The 15,846-nt window shown below is 41.2% G+C and overlaps 1 protein-coding gene across 1 annotated transcript in view; it reads left to right on the top strand.

Annotated features, from left to right (window-relative positions):
- The window catches only part of pdgfc (platelet derived growth factor c), a 408,768-nt gene extending 404,570 nt beyond the window's left edge, over positions 1-4,198 (top strand). Inside the window, exons 6-7 of the mRNA XM_043708811.1 lie at positions 947-1,161; positions 3,182-4,198. Coding sequence (XP_043564746.1) covers positions 947-1,161; positions 3,182-3,298 — 332 coding nt within the window. The 3' untranslated portion in view covers positions 3,299-4,198. The remainder of the gene's footprint in view (positions 1-946; positions 1,162-3,181) is intronic.
- Positions 4,199-15,846: the final 11,648 nt, after the last annotated feature.

Below are 15,846 nucleotides of genomic sequence, written 5' to 3'. Positions count from 1 at the left end.
TACTCTTCTACCTGCTTCGACCTGACCAGGCACCAGTACTTTGTACACCCAAAAGCATACTGGCAGTGGAGAAAAACTGATGTGTGAGGACATGGATGGGAGGCAAAACAGGAATTCCATGAGAGCAATGTCCAGCTTCCCCTTGCTGCTGTAATTTCAGGGTGAGATGATGATGAAGTTATAAAGGGCTTAGCATCACCCTGGATGGCTTTTTTGTTCCAAAAATGCCTCAGATCCGCTTGTTTTAATAGACCACCAGGTAGAGTCAATGCCCTAGAACATTGCAAACAATCCACAGTGTAAATCATATGATTTCCATTCTCTCAATAATTGAATATGTGTAAAAATGTTTCTTAAAAACATATACGCCTAATGATACCAAATAAGCTTGAAAAACAAAGTGCCCCACTATGAGTGCTTCATTTTCTTCAGAAGATGGGATAAAATGCATCAAACCACAAATATAAACCTTAAGTAAAATTTGATACAAACCTATATAGATTCCAACTTCAAGTAGCTGCACATGAAAGGAAAAGCTAGTTAATTAATTGTTTTGTAGCTAAAATAGTAACTGGATTATTTATCAGTTAAATTATAGATGTATAAATTTAACAGACTACAAAAAAAATCCTTTCAGAACTTTCTGGTTTTTCTCAGCAGATTATACAAAGCAACACCTTAAACTTCACAATACATCTTTTTAAACAGAATTAATAGCACAGAAACAAACCATTTGATCTAACAGAGCCATGGTAGTATTTATACATCACATAAGTCTCCTCCACATTAACATGCTTCTACTTCTTTTTCCCCTCATAAACCTGAAATGGCAACTCTACATGACCAGATGTTTTTTGAGGTAGAAAATTAATGGTCAAAGCATGTGCAACACTCAGACATTGTACCATAACCTTGTGATCTTAATCTAATGTTCTTGTTAATGCAGTTGATCTGAACTTGCTGAAAGAAGAGGTGAAGCTGTACAGCTGCACACCACGCAACATATCAGTGTCTCTGAGAGAGGAACTCAAACGGACAGATACCATCTACTGGCCAGGGTGTCTACTGGTAAAACGCTGTGGGGGAAATTGTGCCTGCTGCTCCCTTGGCTGCCAAGATTGTCAATGTGTTCCTATCAAAGTGTCAAAAAAATACCATGAGGTATCTGGTAGCTTCTTCAATGATTTTTCTTTTAAACTTTTACTGTAATAATCAAATGCTATCAATAAATGTTTTCTTTGTTGGGAAAGAAGTGTTGGAGTGTAAACTTTAGTAAGACAGGATATATTTTAATCCTCAGACCCTGTGTGTGGGTATCCAAAGACTTACCCGAAAGAACTTATTATCTCATAAAGTATGGTTGCAAATTTAACCCAGTAACTTTCCAACAGGTTTTTACAAGGAGAAAGAGAAGTCATTGTCTGATTAATCTGAATTCATGGGCTTTTGGCAGATTCCAACACCTCAAGTTGTCATACTCCATAATATATTACTGAATAAAGGAAAAGTGCAAAGAAAATAGCATATTATACTTGTTACATGACACCAGGTTATCGTCCAATAGGTAAATAAACCGGTTGGACTATAACCTGGTATCGTATGATTTTTAACTTTGTCCATCCCAGTCCAACATCAGCACCTCCACATCATATTATAATTGGAATAGTTTAAAGTTGTACAATTCCCATGCATTAAAAAAACACAGAATAGCACAAATGCTGAAAATCTGGAATTAAAAACATAATAACTGGATATGAATTTCAGGCTCAGAATCCATGTAGGGAAAGGAGTAGAGTTAATATTTCAGGTTTGAGACTTTCATCAGAACTAGGAATCATTAGAGGTGTCAAAATCAATGCATTGATTTAGATTACTTACAGTGTGGAAACAGGCCCTTCGGCCCAACTGACCCACCAAAGCGCACCCACTCAGACCCATTCCCCTACATTTACCCCTTCACCTAACACTACGGGCAATTTAGCATGGCCAATTCACCTAACCTGCACATTTTTGGACTGTGGGAGGAAACCGGAGCACCCGGAGGAAACCCACACAGACACGGGGAGAATGTGCAAACTCCACACAGTCGCCTGAGGCGGGAATTGAACCCGGGTCTCTGGCGCTGTGAGGCAGCAGTGCTAACCACTTTATTTGTACGTTCATTGCATGCCACAATGTTTTCGAAAATAATTCAATGGCAATGATATTTTTCAGATCAAATAAGGTTGGGCAGGTGGCAGAGGCTGGGGAAATTTACAATGGGACCAAAACAAGAAAGAGAAAAAAGTGCAATAGAATGGAACTGGAGATAAGGTCAGGAGTAGGAGTGAGAGGACAGGAATCCCAAAGGAGATGGAAAAGAGAATCAAAGGTACCTTTCTGTAATGCAGTTTCCTTGCTAAACATTCCACATTCCTGAAGAAGGGCTCATGCCCGAAACGTCGATTCTCCTGCTCCTTGGATGCTACCTGACCTGCTGCGCTTTTCCAGCAACACATTTTCAGCTTCCACATTCAGTGCCAAGTTTGGGATTCAAAACCAATGTGCCAACACTTTTGCCATTGGCTGTTATTTGTTGAATGCTATATTCCAAATGGCTGTGAGAATAAGGAGATCAATGGATAAAAGATCCGTCATGAATTGCTAATGTTTTATTTCTTTATGAGATGTCGGCATGAGATTCAACATGTTGACATTTATTTTCCAGCCATTATTCTTCTCAAACACAATACAAGTGATGAAGTCATAAGTGTGTAATATTCATGTGGAATACTCAGCTGCGAACACAAAATTGCATCATCTTTTGTCAATTTAGTATCCAATTACTTAAAAATGAGATTTTCTTTAGTTGCTGATTTTATGATATTGATATTCTTCTTTAGAGTTCTAGCTGACATATGCATATCACTGCCATAATATGCTGTTTGAATTTCAAGAAGCCCAAGTAAGAATTTGGATGATGTCGCACTGATGTCAAGGTCACTTATTTTATAAAGACAGCTTTACAAGAGAGATTTATTGTATGGACAGAATCCCCAATGATGTATTTGGACATATTGTTTGTATTTTAGTGTGTTAGTAATGGAAGATTCAAAGTATCTGGTATAATCTATTTAGTGACAGGAATAAAGCTCCTTCATCTTTCATGCTGTTTTAACTTAATGGCTTAAACTTTTTTCAGGTTCTTCAACTACGATATAGAAGTCCTGGGAAACCATTGCAGAAATCCCTGGCAGATGTGGGATTGGAGCACCATGAAGAATGTGGCTGTGTGTGTAAAGGAAAAACAGAAGGTTAAGCTAGTTTGCCCTTTTACCTTTCAAAGACTTGAAGCATTGAAAAATGGGGCCTGTGTGCATTATCTTGTTCAGAGATCACACTCATCTCAGTTTTCGACTTTCCACTTTCTAGCTTTTTGGTGGACTTTGGTGTAGACGTGTAGCTCTCCTGCCTATAAATGGACCTGAAAAGTATGAAACAGGGGACGAGCTCCATTCCCAAAAAGGTTTGGATATCTAGATGACGGCAAAGAAAATAGCTCATGCATTGAACTCTGGGTTCCCTTTCTTTCTCACCTGTGGAAGGATATAAATATTACTTAATTTACTGTTCCAGTTCTGAACCAAGTAAAATTGCAGAAAATAGTTTTCAAGAGAAAGGACTACTTCTGGAATCAACTACTGCTTACCACCATAAATGTTGTGACTTGCAGTATTCCTCGCCATGTGGCTGAAAACTTCCAAGAAAATCTGCTTATATTGTGCTGCTTGTCCTCATGTGATATCACTTCCTTTGTACATCATTTTCTTCCATACACAATTTTTAAAGAGAAATCTGCATGTTTATCTGCAATTTCTGCTACGATATCCTAGCAAATGTGTCACAGTGACAATATACTGGAGAGATACAGAATTTGAGGAGAGTAAGGACTTACCAGACTTTTCTGAGGGCATTGCCTGAAGTTGTGTACATTTTTTTATATCTTCTCATTTAGGCTAATATGACTAAAGCTTTTTTTTTTGTATTACATTAAATGTATCTATTTTGTACCAAACCTATTTAAGAATTTAGCTTTTGCATTGTCTGAGATGACTCATGATTTACAACACTTTAAACAAAAGGGAAATGGGTAGGTGTGATCAAAAGCACAGTCATATCATTGCACTGTCAGTGTTGGTGCTTTGTGTAATGTACTGTATATATCTTTTTCTACAGTAGCCACTATTTCAAAGGTCGAATTAACCAGAACGTCTACTTAATTGTCTACTTTGTTCATAAAATAGTTGTACCTGTATCTTAGTTTGACTCGGTCCTTTCTCTTTTTCAATACAATGTCATAAGGTAAAGAATATATAGTTTATGGGCAACTTGTATCTACGCAGACTTTCATTGGTGAATTTACTAACTGAGCTAGTAAGTGCAAGGTGTTCTAACTAGAGCAGCTGCATTATTAAAGGCTTCGCTACAAAAAAAGCTAGTTTTCCAGAAAGTTAGTCTTTCTCAATTGAAAATATTTGTTAAAAATATCTGAAAAAAAAAACACGTTGGTTACATATTTGTATTTATTTAATTTTAAATGAAATGTTAAAAACTCACTTGTGCCTATAAAAGAGTTAATGTAACAGCAGCTAAATCTATAAAGGTTACAAATATTTCTATACCAGTTATCTTTTATCTTTAACCACAAGATACTCCATTAACTGCAGTTAATTTGAGTCACTGTGCCACCCCTGATTTTTAAAAATCTTGCCAATTATGTGTTTAGTTGTCCCATATCAAGTTGACATTCACTGCCAATTATTATAGTGCATTATATGTACTATTAAATGTACTGGATTGTTTGGTGCATGGGTGCTGAGTTCATACCCATTCAATTCACGCCAAAGGAACCTCAGAAGACAATATATAATAAAAAGGGTCAACGCACATCTGTCCTGTATTAGCCCATAGTTATTTGTAAAATAGTACGTCAGTCAAAAGCAAACAGTGCAATCATCATATATTGCTGATTTATGCAATGGCAAGATTAGATTCTCAAATACAATTTGATGTGGCTTCCTTGGAGTATTTCTCTAAATATCTTTGTTATTTATTTTAAAAAGGGTCAACCAGCTAGGATTTGAATTTTCAACTTGTGTGACACTTAACTAGGTATCACTGATTTCTGTGGCTGTTGGATGATTACCAGCTGACCTTGAAATCCCAAGTTAGAACAGCTAATGTGAAGTGAACTTCCATGAAGTTTAAAGAGATTATTCAGTTATTATGATACAATACATTTATTTTGTTTCACAGGTGTTATTTCTTTGGGATGAAGGGCCTGTTTCCTTGCTATATACCTCCAAGAGAATACAAGAAAGGTTAGGGTGAGAAAAATCCATTCAGTCTATCCAAGTATTGTCAGTGTACTCTTCAAGTCTTCAAGACTTTGGAAAGGACATAAAGAGTGGAGGCATTGACTTTGCTTCCAATATTATGCAAATCTGAGATGTAAAATGTTCAGTCTTTACCCATTCAAGTGCCATAGACAGCACTTCATTATCAACAACTACATGAGCAGGAAGAGTACATGTTAATATGAGTACTGATAAGTCAGGGTAATATGCAACATAATAAAAATTAATGCACTTTGACCATTACAAGGCACACAGTAATTATCTATGCTCTGGTTTACATTTCCTATCCTGTTATAAATAATGTGGCACCACAAAGACACTGATTCTGTTCAGTTTTGAGAGAGTAAGCAGGTCGTAAACATTTCAGCCATCTCTCATTAGCAATCATGAGGAAGAGAAGTCCCACACCACTGACGAAAGCAACTGAATACCAAGATTCACAGGAAGGTGGCATGTTAAAACAAACATTGAAAACCACAATAGATGAGGTACAATTTAATGAGGGAAACTAATTCACTACTAATCTTTAGATCTGACAGTAGAGGAAAAGCTGGGTTCAACATGGAGTGTTCCCTAGCTTGTGCTGTTCATGGCCAAGGCCAGAAAGTTAAGCAGTGTTTTGTTGCTCTGTAAGAAGTATCTGGTCTGATCAAAATACTAACAGTTTAGTCAGTTTTTTACTTGTTTGTTTATGGTGAGCCCTAAACTTGTTCTCAGTGTGGTTTGTCAGTAGTTTATATTAAAAATGTCAAAAGGTGGAGTGCTGTCCTCATCCTACTGTACTGTTCCAGTGAGGCTCAGTGTAAGCTTCAGCATTTCATAGGCTTTCAGAGTCAGCAACTGGTTCAACAGTTTTAGAGAATAAATTCTTGTCGCTTTTTTTTCATGTTCTTGGCTTGTTCTGGTTTTCTCTTCTTTCAGATAGAAGCATATCTTCATGTAGGACGATGATTCCTCACCACAGTCACCTCAGCATAAGGTACATCAGGTAGATTGGCTACCACCACCCTCATTCCAGTAGGGATCCATAGGGCCTGATTGACCCAGTGTGGTATTGGAAACAGTCTAACAAGACACTGTTGCACAAAATAAAATGTTGTTTATTGCAAGACAGCAACCAAGGTCATTGATATGATAGATATTCATTACAATGATCAGGGAGACCTCAGGAGTAGGTCTGTCTTGTTTAAGATCCAAAGTTGTTCTTCCATTCAAGTCTGTATGACATCGTTGTGCATTACTTAATACATTAGATTTAACACTTTCTAAGGCAAACATCATACTTCCTTTTTTTGTGTCTTTTCTTGCTTCTTTGGGACTGGAGGATTATTTTTTTTCCCTGTAATTCACTCCTGTCTGCCACTCTATCATAGAGCTTCTTTTATTCTTGTTCTATCCACTTCCTGCCCAAAACCTAAAACATCCCTAACTTTTTCCAGTTTTGGTGGAGGGTCACATACCTGAAACATAATGGTGAATGTTTCTATATTTTGGCAGCATCAATGTCAAGAGTTTCGTGGATGGATTTTCCTATGTGTGCCTAGGTGACTTTTCTCATACAATCTGGTCACCTCATTAGTTACGAATCTGGGCCCTACACTGCCCTTCTTTATCAGTCATGTGTTCACAGCATCGGAACTGCTCCTCACTGACAAAACTTTCCAGCAGTGAAGCTGTAGGTACAATAATTAAATCCCAGCTAAACACCAGTTCAAACACTGGAACCCAGGAATGATCATTGCAAGTGTGTTGCCCGACTGAAAAGGAGATGGCTGAGAAAGGGAAGGTGACACTCTGGTCCATGCACAGGGATCGAGAAATCTTGGTCGAGGAGGACCTTCCTCTGTTTCCAGGACTGCGATTGGAGATGACAGCAGCAGATGCTGTCAGCCTGGATGGAGAGAGCCACCTGAGTCAATGCAGTTTCCACAAAGAGAAGACATGCGCAACAATGCAGTAAGAATGCTAGTCACAATCTACTACTCCTTCTTGCCCTCTGTACATCTCACTCTACTCACTCACTCATGTAACCTTATCAATTGTCCTGTTCCTGTAACACCACTAATGCCTATTCCAGCACTTTTCTAGAGTCGTAGAGGTGTACAGCACGGAAACAGACCCTTCGGTCCAAATCATCCATGCTGACCAGATATCCTAACCTAATCTAGTCCCATTTGCCAGCACTTGGCCCATATCCCTCTAAACCCTTTCTATTCATACGCATATCCAGATGCTTTTAAATGCTGCGATTGTTCCGGCCTACACTAATTCCTCTGGTAGCTCATATCATATGCGCATCACCCTTTGCGTGAAGAAGTTGACCCTTGGGTTCCTTTTATATCTTTCCCCTCTCACTGTAAACTTATGCTCTCTCATTCTGGACTCCCCCACCACGGGGAAGACACCTTGTCTCTTTACCCCATCCGTGCCCCTCATGATTTTATAAACCTCTATAAGGTCACCCCTCAGCCTCCGACACTCCATGGAAAACAGTCCCAGCTTATTCAGCCTCTCCCTATAGCTCAAATCCTCCAACCCTTGTAAATCTTTTCTGAACCCTTTCAAGTTTCACAACATCCTTCCAATAGGAAGGAGAGCAGAATTACACACAATATTCCAATAGTGGCCTAACCAACATCCTGTACAGCCACAACATGACCTCCCAACCCCTATATTCAATACTCTGACCAATAAAAAAAAGCATACCAAGAAAGGAAAGCAGTCGGGCAACACACTTGCAATGGTCATTCCTGGGATCCAGTGTTTGTGGGCGGCACGGTGGCACAGTGGTTAGCACTGCTGCCTCACAGCGCCTGAGACCCGGGTTCAATTCCCGCCTCAGGCGACTGACTGTGTGGAGTTTGCACGTTCTCCCCGTGTCTGCGTGGGTTTCCTCCGGGTGCTCCGGTTTCCTCCCACAGTCCAAAGATGTGCAGGTCAGGTGAATTGGCCATGCTAAGTTGCCCGTAGTGTTAGGTAAGGGGTAAATGTAGGGGTATGGGTGGATTGCGCGTCAGTGTGGACTTGTTGGGCCGAAGGGCCTGTTTCCACACTGTAATGTAATCTATGCCAAATGCCTTCTTCACTATCCTATCTACGTGTGACTCTACTTTCAAGGAGCTATGAATCTGCACTCCAAGATCTCTTTATTCAGCAAACACTCCCCAGGACCTTACCATTATGTGTATAAGTCCTGCTCTGATTTGCTTTTCCAAAATGCAGTACCTCGCATTTATCTAAATTAAACTAATCTGCCACTCCTCAGTCCACTGGCTCATCTGATCAAGATCTCATTGTAATCTGAGGTAACCTTCTTCGCTGTCCACTACACCTCCAATTTTGGTGTCATCTGCTAACTATGTTCATATCCAATCATTTATATAAGTGACAAAAAGTAGTGGACCTAGCACCAATCCTTGTGGCACTCCCCTGGTCACAGACCTCCAAGCTGAAAAACAACCTTCCACCATCACCTTCTGTCATCTACCTTTGAGCCAGTTTTGTATCCAAATAGCTGGTTCTCCCTCAATTCCATGAAATTTAACCTTACTAAACAGTCTCCCATGGGGAACGTTGTTGAACACCTTATTAAGTCCATATAGATCACGTCCACTGCTCTGCCCTCCTCAATCCTTTTTGTCACTTCATCAAAAACTCAATCAAGTTCGTGAGACATGATTTCCCACGCACAAAGTCATGCTGACTATCCCTAATCAGTCCTTGCCATTCCAACTCCATGTAAATCCTGTCCCTCATCAATAAGTTCACAAAGTTCCTCCTTCCAGGAGGTAAGGAGACAAATATTGGCCACCCCCATGTTTGTCTTGGTCCTTTCAGCCCTGTTATGCAAAGTGGTAAAGGAAGGGATTGTATGAGGAGGAGGTGCTGGATGTCTAAAAATGCATAAAAGTGGATAAATCCCCAGGACCTGATCAGGTATAGCCTGGAACTCTGTTGGTACCTAGGGAAGTGATTGCTGGGCCCCTTGTTGAGATAGTTGTATGATCGATAGTTAGTCACAGATGAGGTACCAGAAGACTGGAGGTTGGTTAATGTGGTGCCACTATTTAAGAAAGGTGATAAGGAAAAGCCAAGACCAACAACCTGCCCACCACCAACATCAGGCTTTCTAGTCTATAGTTCCTTTGGTCTGCATGGTGGCTCAGTGGTTAGCACTGCTGCCTCATCAGCACCAAGGATCCGGGTTCAATTCCAGCCTCAGGTGACTGTGTGGAGTTTGCACATTCTCTCCGTGTCTGTGTGGGTTTCCTCTGGTGCTGTGGTTTCCTCCAATGGTCCAAAGATGTGCAAGGTTTTGTGAATTGGCCATGGTGAATTGTCCATATTGTTCAGGGATGTATAGGTTAGGTGCATTAGTCAGGGGAAATATAGGGTAATGGGTCTGGGTGGGATGCTCTTCGAATGGGCAGTGTGGACTTGTTGGGCTGAAGGGCCTGTTTCCATAATGTAGGAATTCTAATTCAAGTCGGATCAAGTCCTGGGGATTTATCCACTTTAAGCATTTTAAAACATCCAGCACCTCCTCCTCATCCAATGCCTTCCTTTGTCACATTGCAGAAGATCATCTTGCATAACAGGACTGAAAGGACAAATTCAGACATCAGGGTAGCCAATATTTGTCTCCTGAGCTTGGTGACGATGCACTTGTTGCACCCCAATCAGATTAATTCTGTTGTTCTGCACTGCTCCCCCATTACCAATACCGAATGTATCCTGACTTTCTATTCAAACCTTTTTCCCTGTTATGTAAATAATTCCTTCTCTTAGGCAGACACATGGCATCCACATGGCCTCTGCACTAAGAGGCCAGTACCTGACCCCATCAGCTCCTCCTTTAGCTCTGAAGTAAAAAAAATCACAGATCTCTCAGAGGATGCACTAGCAAGGCTTTCTCCTGCACCCTCCACAACCTTGGTGGCACATTTATCTAGATTTGAATTGGGAGTGGAATCTGGTGGGTGCATCATTGGCATGTTCCTGCAGCTGGTTGAGGAAAAAATGTCCAAGCCACTAGCACTTAGTGAACCTTAAGAAACCAGGCACCTGCGCAAATCCAGGAAGAAGGCAAGATGGATACAGAACTGTCTTAATCATAGGAGACAGAGGGTATTGGTGGAAGGATGCTTTTTGAAATGGAGGGCTGTAACTAATGGTGTTCCACAGAGATCAGTGCTGGGACCTCTGCTGTTCATAGTGTACATAAATGATTTGGTGGGAAATGTCTAATTAGTAAGTTTGCAGATGATACATAGATTGGTGGTATTGCAGCTAGTGAGTAGCTGCAGCCAAAGGATATAGCAAGCATGCGCAGAAAAATGGCAGATGGAGTTTAATCTAGACAAATGTGAGGTGATGTATTTTGGATGGTCAAGTACAGGTGGAAATCCTACAGTGAAAGGCAGAACCCTTAGGAGTATTGATATGCAGAGGGATCTGGGTGTGCAAGTCCACAGATCACTGAAGGTGGCAGCGCAGGTAGGTAAGTTGGTAATAAAAGGCCTATGGCATGCTGGCCTTCATTGGAAGGGACATAGACTATAAGGAAAGACAAGTTATGCTGCAGCTCTATCGAACTTTAGTTAGGACACGCTTGGAATATTGCGTACAGTTCTGGTCACCATGCTACTGGAAGGATGCAGATGCTTTGGAGGCAGTACAGAAAAGATTTACCAGGATGTTGCCAGGTATGAAGAATTTTAATGATGAAGAAAGGTTGGATAGACTGGAGTTTATTTACACTGGAACGCAGGAGGTCGAGAGGCAAACTGTTAGAAGTTTATAAGATAGTGAATGTCTTCGATAGAGTGGAAAATATGAGGCTTTTACTAAGGGACACAGGTTCAAGATATGGGGGCATGTTTAAAAGAGTTGTGCAAGGCACGTTTTTAACACAAAGGGTGGTGACTGCCTGGAACACACTGCGAGAGGAGGTGGTGGAAGCAGATACAATAGCAGCTTTCAAGAAGCACCTGGAGGAATACATGAATAGGAATGAAATAGAGGGATATGGATCCTATAAGTGAAGACAGTTTTAGTATGGAAGGGCAAAGTGGAAAGCAGTAGGGCCTATTCTTGTGGCTGCATTGTTCTTTGTTCTAAGAAGATGACTCCATAGTGTCAGGTTTTATAACTTTGTGCGACTGTCTGTGTATTTACACAAACAGCAGGCAGGTCTGGTAGAGACACTCAGTAAACTAGACTAAACGTTGGAGTCCACTAACATGATCAGTGCCACATTGGCTCCAGCAAGCCTATATCTGCCATGGACAGGTTGGCATCTGCCAAAGAGTGCCAAGTTCAGCAGAACACTCAGTGGCTGCTGGAAGTGCACTCGGATCTGCTTTCTATTGCTTTAGCCATTGGTGTTCAGCATCAATGACAGGGGGACGAAGAACCTTAACTTTGCTCCAGGTGCCCCTTCCTTTCAAGGTGACAGGGTAGTGCTAGCAGGTACCCAGGTGAAGGAGGAAACAAGCAGAGTAGCTGCTTCCAACCCTTCTCTTCCACTTCTCCTCCCCCACCGTAAGAAGACACTTCAGAGATGCCGAGTGCCCAAGTTCACCCTGCCTGTGATCCCCAATGGTGTAGTAGCTGCAGCTGAGCTGAGCTGAGCCAATGTCTAGATGGGAAACATGCAGCATGTCTCCTCCCTGCACTCCACAAGCATCTCTGGGGTCATCTGCTCAAACTTTCCAGGCAAAACGTTTCCATTGCAGATCGGGCTCCCTCCACTCCGGTTGCAGACACCCTTTGGTCTGCACATAAATATAGAGGGAGAGCAGGGTCGAAGAAACCTCTCAGAGGACAAATTGGTGACACAGATGTTTCAAAAATGTTATAAATATAATCTCAAATTTGTAACATACATCCACTTCAAATCATCACTTTAGCTGTAGGCCTGGTCCATTGACTGCCATGTCAGAGTTGAGCAGCCTCCATGTATCTCCAAGGAGGATAGAAGTTACAACAGTGATGCATTATTTGTCTCTGGAAGCATCCTGGATTGCAATAGATTTCACACATCTTTCAAAGCTTAGGTTCATGACTACAGCAAGACTTAGCACTGAGGAGGTTACTGATTGCAAAGCTAATGTGAATGCCTTCTAAAATATTCTTGCCCATGTTCTTGTTCCACACTATTGCCACTTTGGATGTGTGACTAAATGATCATTCTGGACACAGGTTCATTCTATCTTTATGCTTTACAGGGGAGCAGCATTAATTTAAGGATGAGATCCAAACTCAGCCTCATAGTACAGCATTCTAGTGAAAATAATGGTTTTGAGTGCAAATTCTGTAATATTAGATCTTGGATTGAAGTGTACTTAAGCATCACATGCTCATGTAGCAGTTTGTGAAATCGCAGACTTTGAAAAATGATGGTGAGTGATTAGGGTTTGCTTATAATTCTGATATTGGCCGTAGCAGAACTGATTGTGCAGCTGTCAGATACCTCATCATGATGGATACCTAAGAAGCTAACTTTTCCTTTGTGCCATGAGATGTTAGAACCCTAATATCATAATGCTGTCTCTTCTTGTACATGTTAGAGAAAATGGTGTCCTTGAAACCTGAAGCAGCAAATGATGTGAAGCCCTCAAACAATTGTTCACAATAATTTTGCACAAGAGGAAAGACAAAGAATGAACAAATGAGCAAGATACAGTTTATGGTTTTGTGACTAAACAAGAGCTACTTGTCCTTGGATCAACGAGACATGCACATTCATTATATATGGGGAATGATGTCTTCACCCAATTCTCGCGGAAAAGAATGTCAATAAGTTCTGACTAGCTTGTTGTAGCTGACATGGCATTGCTCTGTCTCTGTCTCTTGGTTAATGTCCTCATCATCTTCCTCAGAAGACTGTTGCTCCTCTCCTGGCTCTTCAGCATCAATTACATCCTGCCTTTGCCTACCGCAGTTGTGCAGGGCACAGTTTGCCAGGATTAAGTAATACATTCTATCTGAAGTATATTATAAACCGCCACAGACTGATCCAAATATTGGATTCTCATGCTGAGCAGCCATCATTTCTTCCACAATAGCCCTGCTGGAAGTATGGGTTGCATTATATATTGCCTAAGCCTTGGTCAAGAGTTTCATAAAGAAGTCATCAATCATTGCTTGAGAAGGTAACCTTTGTTTCCCAGCAGCCAACCATGTATAGCATTTGGCACTTGGAGCAAGGCAGGAAATTGAAAGAAATCAGGAACGTAGGCATCATGGCAGCTTCCAAGATATCTGGCACAGATTTCTACATAAGCCATCCCCACCTTCAGAGCACAAGTCCTGCTGTAACACAAGACACCATTCTGTTAGTGTTCTGGAATATCCTCAGCCTCAGCCATTGCACTTCACTGTCTAGGGGAAATGACAGTGAGGACGGTAAATTCTAGGCCTCCTAAATCTCCTCTACATCTTGAGGACAATGTCTGCTGTGGTTTCTCCATAAGAGTGGCTATTCAGCAACTGCTGTTGGTCTGGACATTCAGATGCCCTTGTATTTCAAATCATCTGTATTGTCTTTGTATGGCTCTGGCAACAACAGCAACTGTTGCTGGTTCCATCCAGGACGGGTGGAATGAATGCATGTGGGGCATATCAGAACCAGAATAGTGATGTGATTGCTGAGCAGTTGAAGGAAATATAGATCAGGCTTTATCACAGACTGCAGTACGGTCAGACATGAAGCCATTCCAGAAGGAGGGCCATAAAATGTCTCTACATGGTCCTCTAAGACAGTGCACATTTCATCTTATACAAATACATGCAGTACAAGACACATTGTGCAAATAATGTGTGGTCTAATAACTGTGGTAGGAATACAACCATCTTGCCCTCACCACCCCCAAATCATCAAAGAAATGAAACATTGGCTAAAGTCCTATGTTCTCACATCCTGACAGTTCACTTTGAGAGAAAAGCAGCTCCATGCCCATGTATAGTTATAAGACTTTTGGAATAGAGGTATCAAAGGGTTGAATGGGAACATGGACAGCCTCAAAGCAGAAGGCTTGACAAGAACAGTGACACAAAACGTACATGAAGAGCAATGGAGGCATCTTGACTTTCAGGAGCATGAATTTGGATATTGTTCCATCTTCCACCAAATTTTTATTGTGCAAAATGGATGGAAAATAGTTTTTAGCAGATTTACAGAGAGGGCAGTCAGTTTGTTTTGCAGACTTTTGGAGAACACAACAGACACTTTTAAGGCCACCTGTAATCATTCCTGCTTCTCAGGTGACGAGAATTAATTTGTCATGATCAATGCCATGGTCAAGATTGCTTATGACCAAAGTTTGTAATATGTATTATTTGGTCAATAAATGAGCTGCACATGAAGAGTAATTTAATGGAAGATTTGAGTCTTCACTCAAATCTTAGGATGCTTGATTAATACAATTGCTCCTTCCCTCGCAAAACCCCAAGTGCACTCTGCCCCCACAAAAGAACTTATCCTGTTTTGCACCCCAGTTTCCGATCACTTCACATCTACAGTGGTCAAATCATACCTACAAACAAGTGGGACCTCTGTATTTATAAATTTGTCAATCAATTTTTATGATCCGTTCTTTTCCTCATTTATTTTATCTTGTTCTGCGCAATCCAGGGCAACTAATGCTGTGGCCATAGTAAGTAAAGAGGAACCTTGACTATCCGGCATTGGACTATCCAGCAAGATCACAAGGTCCCAATGCTTGGCTAAACTGTTATCCGGCATTCAATTATCTGGAATTTGATTAACCGAACAAAATACTCCCTATCCATGTCCTTCAGACAATCGAGGTTCCTCTGCACCAGCAAAGCAAATGACTAGTAGGAAAAATGCTTGTTAAATCTCATAAAATGCCAGGACAATGACAAAGCAAAATAAGGAGAGAGGATGAAGGATTTTGACAGTATTAGGTAACAACTTTCAAAAGCTGATTGGGGGGCAAATGTTCACAGGTAAAGGGATGACTGGAAAATGGGAAGCCTTCTAAAATTAGATAATAATACTCCAGAGACAGTATATTTCTGTTCAGTGAAAGGAAAGACTGGTAGGAGTAGGGAATGCTGGATGACCAGAGGAATTGAGGTTTTGGTTAAGAAAAAGAATGAAACATATGTCAGGTACAGACAGCACAGATCGAGTGTATCCTGAGAAGAGTATTGGGCGGAACGGTGGCACAGTGGTTAGCACTGCTGCCTCACAGCTCCAGAGACCCGGGTTCAATTCCCACCTCAGGCGACTGACTGTGTGGAGTTTGCACGTTCTCCCCGTGTCTGCATGGGTTTCCTCCGGGTGCTCCGGTTTCCTCCCACAGTCCAAAGATGTGCGGGTCAGGTGAATTGGCCATGCTAAATTGCCTGTAGTGTTAGGTTAGGGGTATGGGTGGGTTACGCTTCGGCGGGTCGGTGTGGACTTGTTGGGCCAAAGGGC

Source organism: Chiloscyllium plagiosum, chromosome 19, assembly GCF_004010195.1.
Source record: "Chiloscyllium plagiosum isolate BGI_BamShark_2017 chromosome 19, ASM401019v2, whole genome shotgun sequence".
Classification (NCBI taxonomy): domain Eukaryota; kingdom Metazoa; phylum Chordata; class Chondrichthyes; order Orectolobiformes; family Hemiscylliidae; genus Chiloscyllium; species Chiloscyllium plagiosum.
The sequence above is the reverse complement of the archived record's forward strand: the minus strand, read 5'-3'. Positions and strand labels throughout refer to the sequence as shown.